The 23,968-nt window shown below is 43.4% G+C and overlaps 1 protein-coding gene across 1 annotated transcript in view; it reads right to left on the minus strand.

The window, feature by feature from the left end:
* The window catches only part of CWH43 (cell wall biogenesis 43 C-terminal homolog), a 56,268-nt gene extending 36,081 nt beyond the window's left edge, over positions 1–20,187 (minus strand). Inside the window, exons 1-7 of the mRNA XM_042982742.1 lie at positions 20,110–20,187; positions 18,094–18,285; positions 13,512–13,632; positions 12,975–13,129; positions 10,172–10,373; positions 5,488–5,576; positions 743–1,000 (exon numbers count right to left, since the gene is read on the minus strand). Coding sequence (XP_042838676.1) covers positions 743–1,000; positions 5,488–5,576; positions 10,172–10,373; positions 12,975–13,129; positions 13,512–13,632; positions 18,094–18,285; positions 20,110–20,152 — 1,060 coding nt within the window. The 5' untranslated portion in view covers positions 20,153–20,187. The remainder of the gene's footprint in view (positions 1–742; positions 1,001–5,487; positions 5,577–10,171; positions 10,374–12,974; positions 13,130–13,511; positions 13,633–18,093; positions 18,286–20,109) is intronic.
* Positions 20,188–23,968: the final 3,781 nt, after the last annotated feature.

Raw genomic sequence — 23,968 nt, forward strand, 5'->3', positions numbered from 1 at the left:
TTGTGAACACAAAAGAACCGAATCCCTAACTGACATGTTTTGTCTCCTGAAGTTTTCACAATTTTTATCCTGGAAGCATTTGACATGTTTTACTTAAACTAAAATGACAGGCAACATTTGATTTGTGGATGCCTGTATACATCAGTAATTTCATCACTGCCAGAAGGCAATTTTTGAAATACTCAACTGAGCTAAGTCTACGAAATTTTAATTGGGTGCATGGAAAATATTTATCCTATGATTTGGCAATTTATCATTTAGACTAAGATTCATATATATAAAATATATTTTATTGGTTAAAAATATGGTAAATAAAAATCACCACTAAGACTTGGGAGAACCAGAAAAATCCCAATTTCTTTATATATTTGTGAGCAGCACTCAAGTAGCAACATGAGCGTCATGATCATACTTTTCCTAGCCTAGCATGTAATACAACTGTTACATAGTACCTCTTTATACTTTACTAAGGATTAAACTTGGGTTTGTTTTTTTACAACTAATTTACCTAAAAGGCCTTTACAGTAATGAGTATTACTGAAACTCACTGATGAATTAAGAAATCTTTTAAGTAGTAATTCAGACATTCCTCCAGTTGTTTTATTTTTATCAAGAGAGTCTATTTTAATAATAATTAAAAAAAAGACACAATATCCTAGGTCATGTAAAGTGCTAAATCCTAGTCAGCCTGATGGGTATTTTCAAGCAGCTACTTTAATCCAGACCTTTCAAATATACTCACCCAAAAGCAAATCAGATCTTTCTCTAGCGTAGACACCTCCTGGAACAAACTTAAAAGCCGTGCACCATGCACAGAAAAGTATCTCCAGGAGATAAAATAGCATGGCAATGGTCATGGCTTTCCCAGGGCCCGACCCTGAGCTAATAAGATGTCCAAGCACTTGAGGCCACATGGATGCTGTGAAGACAGCAAGCACACAGCCAGAAATGGCAGCTGCCCACGTGGGGAGGTAAAGAAGGCCCGCAGCTGAAGCTGCTCCTGTTTGTGACAGAGAAAGAAAACAATCAGACAGGAAAAGCAGAAGAGTCTCTCCCATTTTCTTAAAAAAAAAAAAAAAAAGGAATAATGGGCTCATAGGATGACCAATTTATAGCTAGCTATTCAGAGCCAGAAGGGACCTCGAGGGCATCCTGGTCCAATTTCCAGACTGATGAGAAACTGAGGTCCAGCGAGGTTAACGTGATTTGCTCAAGGTCATGCGGCTAGTTACTTGCACAGGTGGAAGCAGAGTGTGAATCTAGTAAATCTCAGTGCTATTTCTTCCGGAAAGACAGGGGGAATGAAATGGCATTTTTAGCTTATTTGTGTTAAGACCCTAATAGCGAAACAAAACAAAACAAAACAAACTTCTAAAGAAGTGAAATTTTCTGTAATACCAAAACTGTGTCCATTTAATTTAACCAGCCGGATCCAGGACATTGGAAAACACATAAAGTCAGCATGGCTTCTAGAACATTTTTGTTAAGGAATTTTCTTGAGGACTTTCCATCCACTTAAACGCTGCCCCTTGTCCTACAATATGTAAGGTGGCTTTCCCAAGCTCACATCCCCAAAAGATGTGACTGAGGGAGGATCAGTGGGCTTGCTGCTTTAGCAATGCTGCAGTCAGTTCATTCGTTACCCAATAGCCTGGTAGGTGTTGAAGTCTATGCCATCTGCCCAGTCCACAGCAGGCACTTAGTAAATGTTTGCTAGTTTGCTGAGCTAAACCTGAGAGTATAACGTTCGTCCCAATTCCTGGGAAATCAGTTCTGAAACAGCACATCAGGGTCTCATGGCACCCCACTTTCAAGCCATCTGTGTAACACCTTTCTACAGAATATGACTTTTTATAGACAATTCAGTCAATTTTGTTAGAAGTGTGACCCACCCTTCAAGGATGTCTCCCGCAGGCTCCTCGCTGCTGGGGTGAGAACTGCAGAAAAGGAGTAAGGAACAGGGAGTGGTTCCAGCCAGCCTCTTGGTGCCCCGTGGTGCCCATCCATCAGGAAGTTCTACTTGTACCACGACAGGGCAATGCCACGTAACCGCCTATCCTCCCCACCCCTGCTTCAAGATCATCGCTAAGATCAACGTGAGAACCAGATTCCAGAGCCCTCTACAACCCACAGAGTTTAACCTCACAGTGAGACCTTATAATACTTAGATCTCATAATGGTTATTTTCATAACAAAAAGTTTTTTCATTTTGAAATAAATAAATGTAATGACTAGTTACTGTAGAAATTTTAAAAATACAGAACTGTAAAGAAGCAATTAAGAATTGCCTAAAAAAAAAAAAAAGAATTGTCTAAGACTAAGCTGATCACAGCCAGTACTCCTATGTATTTTCCCTTAAGTCTTGTTTTATGTACATATGAAAATATTTTTATACTAATGGAACAATACCACTTATTGAAGATTATATTCTTCTTTTTATGTAACATTATACCGAGAACATCTTCTCACATTATAGTGTTTTTTTCTAAATCATTTTTATGTATATATACCAACCACTAGATAAACACAACACAATACAAGCAACCATTTTCTTATTGTTGGCCATTTATGAAGCTTCCAATGCTGTGAGGAATATCTTTCTTTTGTTAATGATCTCTTACTACATCTCCACTCATTTCCTTAAAATAATCCTTTAAAAAGAGTCTTAAAAGTACAAGTACTGGGGTGCCTGGGTGGCTCAGTCGGTTAAGTGTCCAACTTCACCTCAGGTCATGATCTCACGGTTCACAAGTTCGAGCCCTGCATCAGGCTCTGTGCTGACAGCTCAGAGCCTGGACCCTGCTTCGAATTCTGTCTCTCTTGCGCTCTCTCTCTCTCTGCCCCTCCCCCACCCACTCATCCTCTGTCTCTCTCTCTCAAAAATAAATAAACACTAAAAAAAATTTTTTTTTGAAGTATAAGTACTGTGTCAGGAGGTAAAAGCATTTTAAAGAATCATTAATTATGGGCAACTGCTTTTGTGAAAGGTTAAGAAACTTTGCTGGGGCACCTGGATGCTCAGTTAGTTGAGCATCTGACTCCTGGTTTCAACTTAGGTCACGATCTCACAGTTCGCGAATTCGAGCCCTGCATCAGGCTTTGTGCTAACAGCATGGAACCTGCTTGGGTTTCTCTCTCTCCTTCTCTCTCTCTGCCCATCCCCTACTCCTCCCTCCCCCCTCCCCAAGTAAATAATAAATAAATAAACTGTAAAAAAAAAAAAAAGACTTGCCATAAGTCTCACCTTTTGAACCCTGCAGAATTATTCCTTTCTAAAAATCTTTACCAAATTAATGATGAGAACAGTATCACATTTTGAGTTTCACTTTTCTAATGATTAGTGAGAGTGACTTTTTCCTGTTTACCAGCTTACAAAGGCTATTTTTTAAAAACAATGATTCCTGAGTTGATATTCCAAATGAAAGACATTAGAATGACTTTGAACCATGAGATCATGACCGGAGCCGAAATCAAGAGTCAGACGCCTGACTGGGCCACCCAGGTGCCATGACACCAAGAAGAATTAATAGTAACTGAATATTCCAGTACTATTTATAATAACATGTTAGTTTTCAATAGATCAAATTTTTCATACAATAAAATTATAGGAACACTGTAAAGTACACCAGGGTCCTATCAATACGTTTAGCACATCTGTTTTTTCTTTTAATAGAACTTTGATTTTAATAATTTAATTGCCACCAAGATTTAAAGCCCATTAGAAGCTTGAAATCTGCTTGCCCCTGAGGTCTTTTAAACTACTATTTAACACTTCAGAGAGACAGCAAAACTACATTAGGTTTGACTCTACTTATCTCGGGAAATAAGTATAAACATAACACTATAGGTTCACAGCTTTTCTGTCTTTTAACTGACAATGTATGTTTCTGGGGCCCCCAGTTTTCCATGTTTAAAATTAAGCTGCCAATTACCTACTCAGTAAGCATTTTCCTTATATTCCATGAAAATAGGCATGACATCAGGGCTGAACAAACCTCCGATGTATTTCATGTTCCTTTCCCCAACTGCATAGAGATTAAGAAGCTATATATGCTCATTGCAAACTCAGCATTTACAAAAGTATCTGGCCCTTTTCTTGGGGAATCTCATGAGGCATCTCTCTGATGAGAAGAAAGGTTACTCTTAAATTCTATTCATACTAACTTCCACAGACACCATAGAGAATGCCTACCACAAAACACATGTGCAAGTAAAAAGGGCTCAACACGACTACAACAGTTTGCTCATGCCGCTCCAGGACGACGAGGACCTGGCTAACTTCATTAAATGAGCCAATCTATTCAAATTACACATATGTCAGGGCGCCTGGGTGGCTTAGTCGGTTAAGCGTCCCACTCTGGCTCAGGTCAAGATCTCATAGTTTGCGCGTTCGAGCCTTGCGTCAGGCTCTGTGCTGATAACTCAGAGCCTGGAGCCCGCTTCAGATTCTATTGTCTCCCTCTCTCTCTGCCCCTTCCCTGCTCACACTCTGTCTCTGTCTCTCTCAAAAATAAATAAACATTAAAATATAGTTTTAAAAAAATGAATTACACGTATGTCTCCATGCAAGAGTAATAGCACTTAGGATGTAAAGAAATTTCCTTATTACGTTAGTCGATCCACACCTTCTATTACCAATCCACAGTCTCGAACCCACACAGGGCATCCAGTGCAACACTCTGAATCACCTGGTTAATGAACACGTAAGAGGGCATCTCTCTTCACAGAGACCAAGTACACTGCTCTGTTACAGAGTGCGGAGTTTTTTATTGAACACTAAAACCAATTCTAACCATTTTCTGCCTTTTAAGGGGAAGGGAGAGGAGTGATGTAATTCAGGCATAGTAATAAAATAGTCAATCATAAAAATAAGTAGTTGCTCCTAACATATGATGGCTTCCATCAACATCCTGTAATCCTAACCAGTGTGACTGGGAGTGGAGGGTCCCAGCCTTGAATAAGCAAACGTGGACCCCAAAGGTAAGTCGAGAGGTGAGAAGCTCAGGAGGGCATTCCTGAAAACCAGAGAAGCAGGGAATCTTGGAGAGGGCAAGAGGTCTGGCAATGTGGAAATGTCTGACTTCCATCTCCTCAGACCTGCAGTAGAAACAGGGGCGCCTGGGTGGCTGGGTCGGCTAAGCCTCTGACTCTTGATTTCGGTTCAGGTCATGATCTCATAGTTCTTGAGTTTGAGCCCTAAGATGGGCTCTGTGCTGACAGCGTGGAGCCTGCTTGGGATTCTTTCTCTCTGCCCTTCCCCCCTCAGGCACGCGCGCTCTCTCTCCCTCCGTCTCAAAATAAATAAATAAACTTAAAAAAAACTGCTACTGACACACATGCCTTGTTTGGCAGATGGGGGAGAGTATGTGAGCACCGTGAGGTGGCAGTATGGCAGCTATAGGAGGAGAGAGGTAATGAAGGAGGAGGAAGTAAATTGTCAACTGAGTGGAATGCCGGGCACAGACACATACAGGTAAACCCACATACCTGTGACCCACCAGAGTAAACTGGTACCAGGAAACCATGAACAAGCTGAGAGCATCAATCCACTCGCCAAGCTCAGCAGAACTGCACCTCTGTAAGAAAATAATGTGCTGTAGGACATCTACCATCATTAATATTTTATTGTCCCAAATAGAAAATACATCTCCTACCTCTGGGTACATCCAAGAGATAATATGAGTGTGAAAAAACCCAGTGAGATAATGAGAGCTCATTGAAAACCAATATTATATCCAGTCAGAACATTGAGGGGTAGCCGGGTGGCTCAGTCGGTTAAGTGTCCAACCTCAGCCCAGGTCATGACCTCACCATTCCGGAATTCGATTCCCCAGCCGGACTCTGTGCTGACAGCTCACAGCCTGGAGCCTGCTTTGGATTCTGTGTCTCCCACTCTTTTACTGCCACTCCCCAGCTCAGGTGTGCACGCATGTGGGCACGTGCTCTCTCTCTTTCCCTCTCTCTCTCAAAAATAAATAAACATTGGGGCACCTGGGTGGCGCATCCAACTTCGGATCAGGTCATGGTCTCACTGCTTGTGAGTTTGAGCCCCACATCGGGCTCTGTGCTGACAGCTCAGGGCCTGGAGTCTGCTTCAGATTCTGTGTCTCCCTCTCTCTCTCTGCTCCTCCCTCACTCCCACTCTGTCTCTCTCTGTCTCTCAAAAATAAATAAACATTAAAATTTTTTTAAATAAATAAATAAACATTAGAAATCAAGAAAAAAGAACACTGAAGTAATAGCAACTCAGACTTGAAATAAATGATATCTTCGATCTTTCACGGTCGATGTAAAACACGGCGATTGAGTATTCTCAGACTATTATAGCCCATATTGGCCATGTAACATGTGACATGTGACAACTCTGCCGAAGACAAAGAGAAAAAGTCACTGGGAATTGTTTCTATTTAGTTTGCCTCTTTTTCCTTCCTCTGCCTCAAAACAGTCTGGGCCTTTCTGGGACTGCTGTCAACTGTATAAATAATCGACAGTTGTGTGAGTTTTAAAACAACCACAAACTGCTTCATTCTTTTGCTACTTTGGCAAAAACTTGCAGGAGGAGGAATCAAAAAATTTAACTCCACTTTAGGGGAATATCCAGAAGCAATAATAGCTACCACGTGGCACTCAATTAAATAGCTACAACATAAACTAAGCTAAAAAACACAGCACTTACTACCTCCCATGCACTGTTTTAAGACTTTTGCATTTTATTAGGCTCTCAATCTTCCCAAGTCTCTAAGGTAAATGCTCTTATTATCCCCATTTTGCAGAGGCAGACACTGGGGGAAAGAGCACTTAAATAACCTGTCGGAGGTCATACACAGCAGCTCTGCTAGGACTCAGAAACCAAAAAAGGTCATCAGGCCCTGGAGGGAGGCTCTCGGCTACTATCCTGCCCACCCCCACTTCCAAGGTGAAGGATCACCCTGGGTCTACAGAAGACCAGATGTGAAAAAAGGCCGTGGAGGACACTGTTGATTTTTTTGTATCCCCAATTCAACGACAAATGTTTACGAGGACCTACTATGTGCAGGCTGTGTTCTAGGGGCTTGGGATACATCCATGAACAAACATCCCTTTCCTCCCAAGGGCTCCCATTCCACTGAGGGAGGAACAGACAGTAAACACAATTAATAAATAATTCAGGATATCAGAAGGCGGAAAGCACTAGTGGTAAGAGTCCCAAGGCCGGGAGCACTGGGGCGGGCTGATGGGAAACTGGAAGCATGAGGAAGACACAGTTTATCTAGCTCCCTCATTCTCTCGGGGTCTACCATCAGCACTGATCCTTCGGCTTCCCAACGTCCCGTCGGTACGCTCTGGGCCCCTCCCTCACCCTTCTCCCATCCCTCACCTCTTTACCGCATCAACACCTACCCGGGATGCAATCTCTTATGGATTTTAGAAAGCGATTTCTACTATGATGGTCATGACTCATGAAAGCCTAATGCAACATTTCTCCAGCAGGGTTCTGAGAAACACTAATTTTATGAGATGTTAACAGGTGTTCTAAAAGAGGAATTCTACTTTTTTTTTTTTGGAAGAAGAAAGAGAGCATGCACAAGTTGGGGCGGGGGGGGGGGAGCAGAGGGAGCAAGACAGGGAGAGAGAATCTCAAGCAGGCTCCATGCTCAGCGGAGCTTAGGAGCCCTACGTGGGGCCCCATCTCACGACGGTAAACTCATGACCTGAGCCAAAATCGAGAGTCGGATGTTTAACCAACTGAGCCAACCAGGCGCCTGGGAATTCTATTTTCAAATAAGTTTGAGAAACTCCCAGGAGGTCTCTCATCTGCGGATGTGCATTGTGAATCACAAAGAGAGGAGTATGAAGTGCAGATTTAGGAGACGTTGCCTTTTTCTCTCAGGGTATCTATCAACATCTCAAGACACCAGTGTCCCACAGAACACAGTTGGGGAAATGCTGGTCCCATGAGCTACATCTCCATCTTCAATGCCTCCCTCCAACAGACAGAATTACAACACGTCTACCAAAAAAGCCCCTCATTTTACAGGTGAGAAAAACAAAGCCAGGGACACGACGTGACTTGTCCACAGTCGAATGATGAGCTACTGTTGGCTGAGCAGGACTCCAGCCCTCAAGCCTGGCCTCGGGGTCCTGGCCCAATTCTCCTTTTGCTGTTCCATATAACCGATGCCTATTTTTAAAGGGAATTTTCGAAACAAAGCTTTGATGCATGGGAAGAAACCCCTTCCTTTCTCTTCCTTTGTGCCTTTCTTCCTTCTTTCCCTTCCTCCCAAATATGCGAAGGCATCCAGGATCAAAAGATACAAACTGTGAATGAGCTAACATATGGAAACTTGCTGGCTCCATGCCTGACAGAGTTAAATCATAAGTAGTAGTTCTTTTTCCCATTCCCTGCCCTCAAGTTGCTTACTGTCTAGCAGGAAGATCTAAAATAACTGTAATGGTCTTTTTAAAATTTTTTTTATTAATGTTTTTATGTATTTTTGAAGGAGAGAGAGAGACAGAGCATGAACAGGGGAGGAACAGAGAGAGGGAGACACAGAATCTGAAACAGGCTCCAGGCTCCAAGCTGTCAGCACAGAGCCCGATGTAGGGCTTGAGCCCACATACTGTGAGATTATGACCTGAGATGAAGTCAGACACTTAACTAACTGGCTGAGCCACCCAAGCGCCCCTAGCTGTAATGTTTTTTAAAATTGTAATACAGAATAATAATAAAAGACAGAAGAGGGTAAGGGTGGAATTTAAGGTAGTATGTAGCATAAAGGAACCCTTGGGATAATCAGAGAAGACTTCACAGAGCAGATGCTTGACCTGGGTTTAGAGGGGTGAGTAAGAGCTTGCCAGGACACCAAGGCATAGAAGGCAGCCAGACAGAGGGAAGAGCACATACTTGCAGACAAAGGCCTGGAACAGCCCAGCACTTCTAGGGAACTGGAAGTGATTTCAGCCCAGATGAAGCACGGGGATAAGGTAGGAAGTGTCTGTAAAAGTAAGAGGGGTGGGGGAACAGATCCTGTCTCACATGACCTCGTATGGAAACACCACTTAAAGGTTCTAAGCCAGGGAGTGATGGAGTTAGATGTGCATTTCTGGAGAGTTCACTGGGGGCGGGGCTAGTGGGGGCAGTGCAGAGAAGGCCACACTGAAGAGAGACCATGAAGAGGCAAGAGAGGAAGCCTAGATGAAAGACGGTGAGGGCTCCACTGAGGCAGATAGGGTGGGGATCGCAGGGGAAGGGATAGATCTGAGAGAAGTAGTAGAATTGACTAGACTTAATGCCAAATAGACACAGAAAATGAGAAAGACACAGTTGTAGGAGGACTCCTGGATTCTGGCTCGGATGACGGAGTGATAGCTAGGAAGGGGGAAGCAAGGCATGGAGGAAGACGGACGTGTTTGGGGACTGGGAACTTCTGAGTCCAGACCTGGACACCTGGGGGTATGCTCTCATGTCTGCTGGGGAAGGATCCACCAGGCATTTGCCAAATGTGGGAACCTCCACACTGTAAGAGCAAACAGTTATCTGAGGCAGATGTTTTAAAGGTTCCTCCAATCTTTGTACATGAAAGGCTGGGCCTGAACACAGGAGAAAAGACGTATCCCAAAGAGTAGAGACAGGGTTAATGAGGACCAGGCATATGCAGGTTCCGACACTTAATCTCAAGACTGCTGACTCCCTGGGTGCCCCATGGTTGGAGCAAGTCCCAAAATATCACAGGATGCAGAGATCTCTCTGGGCGTCCCTCCTTTGCAGAGAATAGAGATCAATGCCCAGGCTGCCAACCTGTTTTCTCTCATCAGGGCACCGTGGTCTCGTCCCATCAAATGCCCGTAACTGTAAGGAGGGGTCTGAAGGAAATGGCAACAGCATGTCTTCTCTGCCCCTGAGAATGCTCCCCCATGTGGAAACTCCTCAGAGCACCCAAGCAGGAGCTCCCAAAACCTTACTTGGCCGGGCACAACCTTCAGCCCTCCATCGTCTGCTTTCTTGCAACCCTTCAGCACCGGGGCAAACACCCTCCACAGTACGCAGTAACGTCATGCAACGTTGTTGCTATCTAGGGAAAGTGGAATATGAAACACCTGGCTGGCTCAGATCTAGCTGCTCAACAAAAGAAGTATTTCTTCCTTCAACTTTAATAGCCAATTCCTTGATGGCTTCCAAACCGACACTCACCCAAATGGGTTAGGATCTGGCCCTGGATGGGGGTGCCCACTCACGGCCCATCTGGAAATAAGTGAGACCTCTCCAAAAATCCAGTGGGTGAGGAACACGAGACTGCCAAAGGCAGCCCCTGCCAGGCACCAGGTAGGTCTGGAGGCCACGCCCTTGACTGCCACTCCAGTATTTTTCCCCTCTGGCTTACTGCAGTCGCCATCTAGGATAAAAAATGGGAAATGGTCAATTACATGAAAATGTACCCTCTATATTTCACAGACTTGTAGCAAGCAAGAAATAGTACCTGGCTTCAAGGAGCTTATTTTAGAAGGGAAGATGAGATGTGGCACTGTAATACAAAGTGGAACGTGCTGAGAGCTAGTTGGTGTGAGAGATGATTTCAGGCAGGCTAGATCAGGAATGCTTTGGGGAGAACCAAGCATTTTGGGATTTCACAAGGGAAAATGCAGCGAGTTCTTTACTTCATGTGAAGTTAACAGTATGAGCAAAAACATATACAGGAAGGGGCACCTGGGTGGCTCAGTCGGTTAAGCACCCGACTTCGGCTCAGGTCATGATCTCGCGGTCCGTGAGTTCGAGCCCCGCGTTGGGGTCTGTGCTGACAGCTCAGAGCCTGGAGCCTATTTCAGATTCTGTGTTTCCCTCTCTCTGACCCTCCCCTGTTCATGCTCTGTCTCTCTCTGTCTCAAAAATAAATAAACGTTAAAAAAAATTAAAAAAAAAAATATATATAGATATATATATAGATATATATATATAGATATATATATAGATAGATATATATAGATAGATATATAGATATATACATACACACATACAGGAAAAGTGACCGGTATGTTCAGGGGGGAACAGATGCAGTCCTACTTGAGTAGAACATATTCAGGACACCAGGCCATGTCCCCACCTTCCCCAGGACACCAGGCTATGTCCCCACCTTCCCCCCACCCCCAAAGAGGGCTCTCATCTACCCCACTGTGCATCCAGAGTAATAGTCGTACACTTACTGAGCAGTTCCTGAGTTTCAGGTCTCTTCCTAGCCTTTGATAGGAACTCATTTAATCCTGGCAACAACTTTACAAGGTAACCTCTGTTACTAGACCCATTTAGTAGATCCAAAAACTGAGGCCCAGAGAGAACAAGTCACTTGTCCAAGATCATACAGCTGGTAAAGAGAGCTTAGGCAGACCAACTCCACCACCTGTGTCCCTAACTATTCCCTACTTCCCAGGGCTGTTTCACCAAGAGGTCTCATTTCACTGCACCAATGACTTCACACACAAAAACGTAACAACCAGAGAAAATGCTGGCAGGAGAATGTCTTTGTAAGAACAGACAGCCTGCTGGGCAGATGGCCCATGCTACTGGGAAGCTCTCTGCAGGACAGAAGAAAGTCTTGGGGTCTGTTTCATGAGGAGGAGGAAAGCCATTCTGCCAATAAAGGAGTCAGAGGGAGAGAAGGAGAGCTGTGAGCCGCAGGGATGATGGGGAGGGTGGTGAAGACAAAGGAGGCCAGGGCCTGGAGACTGAGCAGTCTTTGGGTGGGGAAGAGGGAGACCTAAACTGAATTTGCGGAGCACCACTGCTGTGGACTCTGGTCAGGGACCCCTCTCCCAGGACCCAGCAAATCTTCACTAAAACTACAAAACTGCCTGGTGTGATCTGATATTCTGGGGAAACTGATGAGGAGTCTGGGGTTTTGTAAATGAGGTACGGGGCAAAAACAGGAAGGGACCAACAACTGGGTCACATAAATTAAAACAGAGGCGAGAAAAAAGAAAACTCAAGTCAGGAAATGTAAATGATACCCTGAAGTTCAGATCCTTATCAGCCTGTACCTGTGAAATTTGCTGCCTGAGTTTCCACCTTCCAATGTTAGTGTTTTATGAAACATAAAGCATATGTTAGGGCACCAGACTGAGTTCTAAATGTTCTAATAGTAATGTCACTTGACCAATATCCTTGAATGATGTTCCCTTGTTCTCACTGTCCCTGTTTCATGCCAAAATTGGGGCGAGAGGCGGATTATACAAGCACTTTGTTCATGCTGAGCCAAAACCCTCTAAACTTTCATTAATCTGTGAGATTTCTCCTTGTATTGACAAAAGAACAGTGACTCACTGAGACTCACACAAAAAGCCAGGTGCAAGTTAACCAGAATCTAGTAACACTTCTCCCTTCTTTTCAGAAGGATCTCAAGTTAGCATATGGAGTAAATATGCAAGCTGGGGATGTGTATGTCTCTGAGAAAGTCAGCTCCAAAGAGAGACAGGTGATTTGGTATAAATATGCAAGATTTCCTTTCTTTTTCAACCTTCAGATTTGGAGCTTAAACATCTTCAGACTCCCAGAAAAGAAAAAAAGAAACAAAAACCAAAAAACCCAGATAGTTCCCAGAGCCCTTGCTCATGAATAACTTCTCACAGTGTTAGAGATATACGGGGGTCAGTGTGGAGGAAGAGAGACAAAGGGTCTCATCCCTCAGCCCCATCCAGAGGGAGAGGGGAGAAAGACAAACTGAAAGCCAGCTGGGAGTCTCAAGCCTGGGTTACTTTCCCACTCCACACTGATACAAGCCAGAAATGGCTTATTATTTTCATCCTCGGTTCTGGCAAGGAAAAGGTGCCTTCTCCTTAGATAATAATCCACTGGCTGTGGATTATTATCCCTCTTTCAGAGGGAGCAAAAAATTGAAACAGAGGCATAGTGCAGAAAGACTTCTTATCTTTTCAAGATGTGTTCCATTCAGATAAGTAAACTATGCAAGAGAGCAGATCCCTAAATAAATTGGGCGTATGCTTACCTGTGTAAATGCGATCAAGTGTGGCTATGGTACTTAATGTCAGTATCACTCTGTTGGACATCTGATAACTCCAGATTGGATTTAGTGAGGTGTACCATATGCGGAGAACAAGAAGAAGAATCTGTCCTAAGATGAATCCCCAGATTCTGAGGTACCTGTAAGAACAAAAGTATTTTTAATAACTTTTTATGTGCTTTCAATGTACCATGGTCAGAGTGAATTTCATAGTTTCATGGAATGAATCTATAAAGTAGCCCTGTTGGTAATTTGCAATAATGAACATGGCTTAATCTTCAGTCTTTATAAAGCCCATTACCTAGGCAACTTGTTGCAATCTCCTAATTCTCAAAACATCGTGGAGACTGATGGCAAGTATTCGCATTCCGATTTTGTGAAAAGGGGGAAAAAGTGAGACTTCCAGAAGCTGTATGCAAAGTAAATACTATCACTGAAATTCCTGGTCCCAACTTTCCCTTTGGTAAATGATCACACTTGTTTAAGATACGAACCTTTGTCAATGGATATAAGATACCATACCTTTGTAAGCCACTTCCTGTCCACCATGTCACGGCTTGTACTATCAACGAGGAAGACACTCCAAGGGCAAGGACCACTAGCCGAACTCTGGCATTTGGAGCCTGGAAGGAGGCTATGCTGCCTACAAACAAATTAAAGAGAGCTAAACATTTCCGGCAATCATGCATTGGAACACAATGGTCTGCATTCGATAACTGTTGCGTCTGATACCACCTCTATACCCAGGAAGATAAATATGGACTGTGTGTATAAATTAAAAAATTTTTAATTTTTTGTGATGTCATTCTTAACAATACGTTCACTACGTTCAAGTGTACAATTCAATGGTTTCTAATATATTCACAAAGTTGTGCAACTATTACCACTAATTCCAGAATATTTTCACCACCCCAAAAAGAAACTCCCTTTTCCTCCTCCCTACTGCCCCAGCCCCTGGCAATCACTAATCTACTTCCTGTCGTATAGATTTTTCCCATTCTGGGCATCTCATATCAGTGGACTCCTATAATAGGTAGCCTTCTGTGACTGGCTTCTTCCACTTAATCAGAATATTTCCAAGGCTTATCCATATTATAGCATGTATGAGTACTTCGTTCCTTTTTATGGCTGAATCATATCCACTGCATGGATATATTGCATTTCATTCATTCATCAGTGATGGGCATTTGGGTTGTTTCCATTCTTTGGCTACTAAGGATAATGCTGCTAGGGGTGCCTGGGTGGCTCAGTCGGTTAAGTGTCCGACTTCGGCTCAGGTCGTGGTCTCACAGTTCGTGAGTTCAAGCCCCACGTCAGGCTCTGTGCTGACAGCTCAGAGCCTGGAGCCTGCTTTGGATTCCGTGTCTCCCTCTCTCTCTGCCCCTTCCCTGCTTGCATGCATGCGTGCTCTCTCTCTCTCAAAACTAAATGAACACTATTTTTTTTTTTAAATCAGGATGCAGAAAAAACATTGACAATTATTAACTTTATTATTCATTTATAAATATATAAATCATACACTGGAGGCACCTGGGTGGCTCAGTCGGTTAAGCGACTTCAGCGTAGTTCATGATCTCACAGTTCATGAGTTCGAGCCCTGCATCGGACTCTGTGCTCACAGCTCAGAGCCTGGCGCCTGCTTCAGATTCTGTGTCTCCCTTGGGGCGCCTGGGTGGCTCAGTCGGTTAAGCGCCCGACTTCAGCTCAGGTCACGATCTCGCGGTCTGTGAGTTTGAGCCCCGCGTCGGGCTCTGGGCTGATGGCTCAGAGTCTGGAGCCTGCTTCGGATTCTGTGTCTCCCTCTCTCTCTGCCCCTCTCCCATTCATGCTCTGTCTCTCTCTGTCTTAAAAATAAATAAACGTTAAAAATAAAAAATAAAAAAAATAAAAGCATCCAGATTCTGTGTCTCCCTCTCTCTGCCCCTCCCCTGCTCACACACACACACTCTCTCTCTCTCTCTTTCAAAAATAAATAAACATTTGCATTTTTTTTGAAAAAAGAATAATACTGCTATAAACATTTGTGTGCAAACAAGGTCTTATATGAACATAGGTTTTCATTTTTCTCAGGTATATACTGAGAAGTGGAATAGTTAGGTCATATGAGAACTCTGCTTAACATTTCAAGGAACTGCCAAACTGATTTCAAAAGCAGCTGCACCATTTTATATTCCTACCAGTCATGTGTGAGGGTTCAAGTTCTCCATATTCTTGCCAACACTCATCACTACCTATCTTTTTGATTAGAGCCATCCTAGTGGGTCAAAATTTATCAGGCAAGAAAAAAACCTAAACCAATAGGAATATGAACTAGTTTGTAGTTAAGTACATAGTAATTAACCCAAAACATCTGAGGTGCCACATGAGGTGATAGCATGTAACACCCAGCTCTTCTCTGTCGTTATATAAGGATTCCTTAGGACTTTGTCTTCAAAGACAAAGTTGTTTCATTTCCTTAGCAGCATCTGAAGGGAGTTTTAAGGTAAACCACGGCTTACAGCAGCCTCTGTCTAGCATCAGCAGAGCTCAGTGACTACCCAGAGGAGGATCTGGCCAAAACAGTCTCTTCATCCTCAAACTCTACATCACTTTCCTACCTACTCCATTTTCTCAAATTGAACTCCACCTCAACTCAAGTGATGGATCTGCACAGAGAAAGGAGGTGAAATGGGAACAACAGGAAGCATCCCAAATACCACACACACCCCAAACTTATTAATATCAACATCCCTTACAGCCACCAGAAGTAACTGGGCCAGAAGTGGATTTAAACAATCAAAAAACCACCCCAGTAACTCTCAGTCAATAGCTCTGTAGATAAGGCTTGACCCAGGCAGCATTGAGCAAAGGCAACAAAGAAGTGCCACTGATGAGACCACTCCCATAAAGCCAACCAAGGACCATGCCGAGAAAATGAAGCCTGCAACACTCAGGCCACAGTAATTCCCAGGAGGGTACTGTAAGCCGAAGGCAGTGTAGCTCGGCCACTATACCTTCAACTCAGGGTAGAACGCCTCATTTCTATTATTTCCGGAGCTGACATTTTTACATTTGATTGGTCTTTCCATTTCTCTGGACGTCGTCTGCATAAAGGGTGCATTTTTCAGTGGTCTTTACCACTATCCTTTCGGAGCCCAAGATGTTGAGAAGCCGAGTCCTACACCCTTGCGGGTATCCACAGAACTCACTGCCCTAACCTCATTCTGCCTTCTTCGGGGACTGGCCCACAGAAAAGCAGAAGGCAATTTCATAGTAATTCCTGTCACTGTTTCTGAAAAAAAGTCAAATGACTGTATCCAGAGAGAAGAAATATATGCCACTTGGAAAACTCCAGAGAAACCGACTGCACTGCATTGTAACAGAAGAGTAAGACATCTGGAGTTTTCAGCTACAGATTCAACCAGATCACAGTCTGGTGTTTTTGTTTTCTAAACCTTTTCTTCCATGACCCCACCCTCTTACTTTTTTACTCCCAGTACTTCTTCAAGGTCTCTCAATATTTATTTATATTAATAATCCAATTCCTTGGGACAGTAAGTGTACATTCAAAATTTTTAATTGATAATTGCTAATGGCGACATAACATACTCAAATTCAGAATCTAAAAGATACCAAAGGTATGTATTGCAAAGCTTCCCTTTTATGTCTGTGTCTAGATACCATTTTCAAGTAACTAAAATGCTATCAGGATTTTGTTTTTTGTTCGTTTTTAAATCCTTCTAGGGCCATTTAATGCATTAAAAACTAAATATATTTCCATCTAAACCTTCTTACACAAATGTTAGTATTCTGCACATACTGTTTAGTGATTCCTTTTTTTCACTTAATATTTAAAGGCTATTCCATTCCTTACATAATGTTCTCATTCTTTTATATAGCTGCCCAGTATTCTACAGTGTTCCAATTTTCAAAACCATAATTTATTTAACCAATCCCATATATAGGACATGTAGGTTATTTCCAACCTTGCTATTACAAATATTGCTATAATGATTAACAACCTTATAGTTTTACCATTTAAAAAAATTTTTTTTTAACGTTTATTTATTTTTGAGACAGGGAGAGACAGAGCATGAACGGGGGAGGGTCAGAGAGAGAGGGAGACACTGAATCTGAAACAGGCTCCAGGCTCTGAGCTGTCAGCACAGACCCCGACACGGGGCTCGAACTCACGGACTGCGAGATCATGACCTGAGCCGAAGTCGGACGCTTAACTGACTGAGCCACCCAGATGCCCTAGTTTTACCATTTTAAGCCATATGTAAGTATATCTGTAGGGTATGTTTCTAGAAATGGAATTGCTGAGCAAAAGGGTATATATGTATTTGTAATTTTGATAAATGCTGATAAATTATCCTCTGCAGAACTTGTGCCAATTTACATTCCCACCAGCAATGTCTGAGTGCCCGCTTTCCCATCCTTACAATACAGTGTTACTCGACTTTGTTCTTTGGCGATCCAGTATATGAAGCTACATACAAATATGTGTGTGTGTGTAAGTTGTATTCTACACATTTTAATTTTAAAATACATATTTAAAAAATTACATTTTTCCCAGTAAACTGATCATATCCTTTGCTCTGTTATCTATTGAATTGTTGTTCCTTTTTATTATTGATTTGTAAAAACTCCATGTTAGTGATATTAGCCCTTTGACAAAAGAGTTACAAATATCTTTCCTAATTTGTTTGACTCTGTTTACTATAGTGTTCATTGTGTATAATTTTCCTACTTTCATGCAGTATGATTCAACAATTTTTAATGGTTTCTGAGTTTTCTGTCATAGTTGGAAAAAAAGTACACAAAATTTTCAAGAGTTGACCTGTTCTCCCTCTTGATTTCAGTGATTTTTTTAGGCTTTTCAGATCTGACAGAAAAGTTAGAAATGTAAAAGACATTGGCTCTTGGTCTAGTCTTCCAGTTCTAGTAAAACTCTTTAAGATAGGAGTAAGAGAAAGAGTGATCTTTGTTTTTCATTTAATCATTTAGCATACAAAGAACAGTGTACATATTTTCACTTGATCTTGGAAAAAAAAAACAACAAAAGAACAAAAGATAAACACACACACACACAACACCTTCAAGAAGCACTTTTAAATCTTACCAATAGTAATTATCCGCAACAGGATTAGCATCCACCTCTTGTTAGCCAATTTCCAGAAAGGAGTAAGCGTTAGGAATATTGGAGAAAGAAACACTATGCCAAAACCTTCAAGCCCAGTGAGTTCTAGAGTTTGCAGGGGAAAGTAATAAATCATCGGTCCCAGGCCATGGTAGAGAGACCAAGAAACATACCCTAGGGAAAAAAAAAAAAAAAAATGATTAAGGAGAAACTGTAAATGTGACTTTGTTTCAAACAGTAGCCCTGCCCCTCCACTATAAGGGCTCTGGCTGACCGCCCTCCTTCACGATTATGACCCTAACTGGGTTCTTGTACAGAATTAATTCCTCCCCTTCCTCCGACAAGAAGAGAATGTCCCAGGATGAAAATGGCTTCCTGCTGTTGTGAGTCCCTTGACACCCCTTGTTTATTCCTTTAACCTTGTTCACACCCACACAGGTCGTCCCTTTATTGAAACCTCTTCATTTGGACCACCTAGGTTGAAATTGATAAAATTTCTTTACCTAAGTCAACCATTCTATAAAGAGCAATATCATGAAAATCAAAAAGAGGAACTAACAAGGGTGTCCAGCTGGCTCAAAAGGAGGACTATGCCACTCTTGATCTCTGGTAGAGATAACTACCAAAAAAAAAAAAAAAAAAAAAAGGAACAAACAGCAGGTGGCCCCTCCTTTGCTCCCACTCCAGACTACATCCAAAGGCAGGTTAGTCAGGCAAGAATCATTTACTTGTAAGTAGACTTTTTTAAACCTAGCCTTATAAGACAGTATGGCGTAGTGAAATTCCAGGATCTGGAGTCAGGTTCACCTCTGCCAACTACTGACTGTATAATCTTCTACAACAATAATTAACTAATGGGCACTTACTATGCGGCAGCATCTGTGCTAAGTATTTACAGAGATCTTATTCCTCCTACAGCTCACGTCCTATGAAATGGACACTTTTTACTCCCCTCTTACAAGCGTAAAAACAAACAAGAACAGAAAAACTTCTGAGATTCAGAAAGTAATTGTCTAAAGTTGAAAAAGTGGCAAACGGCAGAGTGAACTTAAACCCACGCAGACCGGCTCCAAACGTAGCCATCTAACCGTCACGTGTAGTAACTTTCTCCCGAGGTACTTCTCAGGCTCCCTTTCTGAACCAGCAAAGTAGTCCTTTCAGCCACCTCACCGAGTTGCTAAGATTAAATGAGATCAAGTACACAGAATACCTAGCACCCTGGGTACTTACTGAACGTAATTCACTTTACACCGCTGTACTTAATACATTTGAAGCTAAGGGGGAAAAAAAGTGGGGGGTACCCTCCCGAGTATTAGTAGCTCCCAGAAAATCAAGTTCTTAAGAAGGTGCCCCTCCCAAGCGAAAAGAATGTTTCATAATGAACAGCGAGATTATAACACTGTCCCAAACATTTGGGAAATCTGACTTTAGTCACACGACTCCGAGAGAAATGCCCAATAATTGTCCTTGGGGCTTTTTGCAAAGCTGCGAGGTGCGCACACGGGACCCCAGTTCGACGCTTTTCGCGCAATGCCCAAACGAGCAGCCGCCACCGAGGCCACTCGTGCGGGGCCAACACAGGCAGCAGCTGCCTCCCTGCGTGCTCACCTCAAGCCGCTGGGGGACACGGGGACCCCTTTCCTTGTGAAAGTTAAGGTCCAGTACTGAATCTTACTAACGTAAAGGTCGCGGAGGGGGCCGGTTCGGGAGCGGTCCCAGCCGCGCGGGGTCAAGGTCAACACGTGGAGAATAGAGCGCCATCCCAGGGTGGAGTGGAGCTCGGAGGCACCGTCTCCCCCACGGAATCCTCGGCTTCCGAACCTCAGTCTAGGTCTTGTCTTTTTTGACGGCGGTAGCAAAAGTTCCCAGAGGACTTCTGCATCCTGGGCGCGCGGCGCGCTCCCTCCCGAGCCCAGCCAACCGGCCGAGCGCCGCGGCTCCGGGCCGGGTGGCGGGCAGGCCCCCGCGAACGCGCTCCCGGGGGCGGCCTCAGCTTACCCAGGAGGCTCTCCAGGAGGATTTCTCGCCACAGCCAGGACATGGCCGCGACGCGCAGCGGCGCTTCCCGAGCGAGCAGCGAGCGCCTGCCCCGCCGCGCACGCCCCGCGCCCGCCGCCGCGTCCTCCGGAGCCGGGTCCGCGCGCACGTTCCCTCGCCGAGCCTGCTGCCACCCTCCAGCCCCGCGGCCCGCGCGCCGGGCCGGGCCGGGCCCGGGAGAGGGTGGGGCCGCCGCGCGTCCGCCCCCGCCCACCACACCCAGCCCAGCCTGCCCGGGCCCGCACCACCTGCTCGCTCCGCCGCCGCACTCCCGGCCGGCCGCCTCCGCCCCGCGCCGTGGCGCCAGGCAGACTCGCGGGGGCCTGGAACCCCGTTGTCGGGGCGAAGGTGGGGTTGCCCGGCCCGGCCGCAGAGCAGCGCGGGGATGGAGCGCTGCCGGAGCCCCGGAGGACGGGCGGCTAGTGCCGGGTCTAAAAGGAGCCCCACGGTGGTGCGCTGCTAGGCGCAGGCTGGACGGGAGGGGGCCTGCAGGACGGGCTCCGGCGCCCGGGGCCATCAGGTGACAACAGGACCGTGGGCCTTCTTTAAGCCGGGGCTAACGCTTGGGAGGCGGCATTAGCCTCCCGAGACTGAGCTACTCTTCAGCCCGGCGGTACACAAATTGCGCTCTGGAAGGGTGGTCCGAAAATCCCAGAGGTTCCAGGATTTTCTATGGCTTGTAGAGACCTTGCAACACTTGCTCAGGGGAGAGGAAACGTGAGGTGAGTGCAAACTCTGCCCTCCTCAACTTCATGAATAATGATGTCTGAGAGTGCCCATCCCTAAGGGGAAAGGGAGAGGAGTGCCAATCAACAGCGGAGGCAGTGAAGAAGGCCGGTGGTTTCTCGCTCGCATATTACCACACCCCAGAATGTCTTGAAATTTTTTTTGAACCTTCTCAGAGCAATTTATTTTAATTCGCTTTAATTTTTTAGAAGAGTTTATCATTTATCACTGCTGGAAAGTTTGCTCTGAAATGAAACAATGATGAGTTGCCTAAAAGCCTCAGAATCCCTTAAGAGCAGTTGTTGCTAAAAGTCCATAGGAGTTTTAGGCAAAGAGTTCCAAAATCACTTAGTTACTTCCTAGTACTCCTGTCACAAGGATAGCATATACATCAGTGGAATAGAACTGAGAGCCCCAAAAGAAATCCTCTCCATTGGGGTCAGATGCTTTTCAACAAGCTCGCCAAGACAATTACATGGGGAAACGGATGGTCTTCAACAAATGGTTCTAGGACAACTGGATAGCCACCTGAAAAAGAATAAAGTAGAACCCTTACCTCACATAATATGCAAACACTAACCCTAAATGGATCAAAGCCCTAACGGTAAGACATAAAACTATAACTCTGAGAAGAACACATAAGAGTAAATCTTCAGGGTCTTACGTTGGGCAGTGGATCCTTAAGAATGACACCCAAAGCCCAAGTAACAAAAGAAGTAAGAGGTAAGTTGGACCTCATCAAAATTAAAAGCTTTTGGGCTTTCCATTTTTTAATGTTTACTTATTTGTTTTTGAGAGAGAGAGAGCACATGCACAAGCCGAAGAGGGACAGAGAGAGAGACAGACGGACAGACAGACAGAATCCGAAGAAGGCTCCAGGCTCTGAGCTGTCAGCACAGAGCCCGATGAACGGCTCGAACCCATGAACCATGAGATTGTGACCCGACCCAAAGTCAGATGCTCAACCTACTGAGCCGCCCAGGCACCCCAAAAGCTTTTGTGCTTTAAAGGACACTATCAAAAAAGTGGAAAAGCAATGCACATATTAGGAGACAGTGTTGTCAAGTCATACATCTGGTAAGGAACTGGTATCTAGAATATGTATTAAAAAAAATACAAGTCAACAGTGAAAAGACAAATAACCCAATTTGAAGATGAAGAGATGTGATAGACCTTTCTCCAAAGAACATATACAAGTAGCCAATAAACACAGGCAAAAAATATTCAAATCATTTCATTAGGGGAAGGCAAGTCAAAACCACAACGAGATGCCCCTTTACACTCACTAATATGGCTGTAATCAAAAAGTCAGACTATAACAAGTATTGGCAAAGATTTGGAGAAAGTGGAACCCTTCTACATTGTCTGTGGGAATATAAGATGGCGTAGCCACTTTGGAAAACAGTCTGATAATTTCTCAAATGACTAAATAGAGTTAACATATGACCTATCACTGCTCCTGAGTATGTATACCTAAGAAAAATGGAAGTGCAGAATTTGTACACAGATCCTGACAGAAACAGTATTCAGAATAGCCAAAAAGTGGGAAAACCCAAATGCGCGACAACCGTTGAATGGATAAACGAGATGTGGTATGGCCAAACAATAGAATTATATTTAGCAATAATGGAATAAAGTACTGATATATGCTACACGATGAATACAGCTTGGAAACGTTACACTAAGTAAAAGAAGCCAATCACAATGTAAGCCACATATTGTATGATTCCATTTAAATGAAATTTTCCAAACTGGCAAATTTATAGTGACCAAGAGTAAATTAATAGTTGCTCAGGGCTGGGGGCCAAGTGGCAAAGGAAAGGGAATTAGTGGGTATATGTTTCTTTCAAGGGGGGATAAAACGCTCTAAACTTAGATTGGGGCAGTGGTTGCACAATTCCATGAATACACTAAGAATATTGCATAATACTTGTTAAATGGGTGAATTATGGGTGTGTGAATTATATCTCAAGAAGATAGTTGTTGTTTTTTTTAAAAAAAAAAAAAAAGAAGACCGTTTTTGAAAATGCAATTCATTCTGGTTATTTTCTTTTGTAAAAATGTTTTGGCTGAGTTTCAGTCATTTGGTATCAGCCATTCTTCAACATGTGAGGGACTTCAGTGAATCTAAACAGCAGACACTGCATTTTCCTCCCTTTTTGCCCACACAGGTTTATTTTTCATACACCCATATGAAAAGCATCTAACCTAGTGCTCTGTGTGCCATGTAGGTTTCAAAGCTAAGCTTTAGGGAAAACTTTGCTTCTATTAAGGATACACTGTGTTTTCTCTTCCACTCAGAGCTCAGTTTTTAGTCTTAGTATTTTCTTTTCCTCTTTAACTGTTTGATCACAGCTAACTTCAAGAGAATCTGGAAAAATGCAGTCTAGCTGTGGGTCCAGAAAGGAAAGAAACCAAGTTATGGTGAGCAGTTGTCTGTCTTTGCTATAAACACCTACTTTATACACAGTGTTGACTTGAGGTTTAAATAGACCTCATACTAAGGCACTCAGCACATCGCCTATGGTATTTACGGTATTTAACAAATGGTAGCTTGCATTATTATTTGTATATTCCTTCATAACATTTGACCTCATGCTAAGCATATTGTAGGTAAGTACTCATTTGACCATTACGTCAATAGCCTCTCCATCCTGAGCTCATGTTAATAGCCACTCTCCAATATATTCTGAATTTTTTCCAACTGCAGAGAGAAGAATGGCATCAGTATGCCAATGAAAATTTCATCAAAGGTTTTTTTCCCCTTACCCTCTACAAAGGGATAATAATATTTCAGTTGTGTTTGCAGTAATTTTTTCTGATTTACCATTTTGCCCCTCTGTGGCTCATTGTGGGAAAATGTATCATGATTCCTGATCCTTTCCTATGTAGCTTGTAAGTGTAGTTTGAATTATTGTTCCCTTAGAAGGTTAATTATGAAGTTGCTTTTAATTTCATTCCCAAATATCATAAGTCAAATAGAATGCTTATATGAACTTTTAATTAGCTTGCTCTCCATTGAATTTCATTGGTATTTAACTACTGTTATGATATAACTTTTACTAATTACATACAGAATATGTTACTGTATAGC

Source organism: Panthera tigris, chromosome B1 (genome assembly GCF_018350195.1).
Source record: "Panthera tigris isolate Pti1 chromosome B1, P.tigris_Pti1_mat1.1, whole genome shotgun sequence".
Lineage (NCBI taxonomy): Eukaryota > Metazoa > Chordata > Mammalia > Carnivora > Felidae > Panthera > Panthera tigris.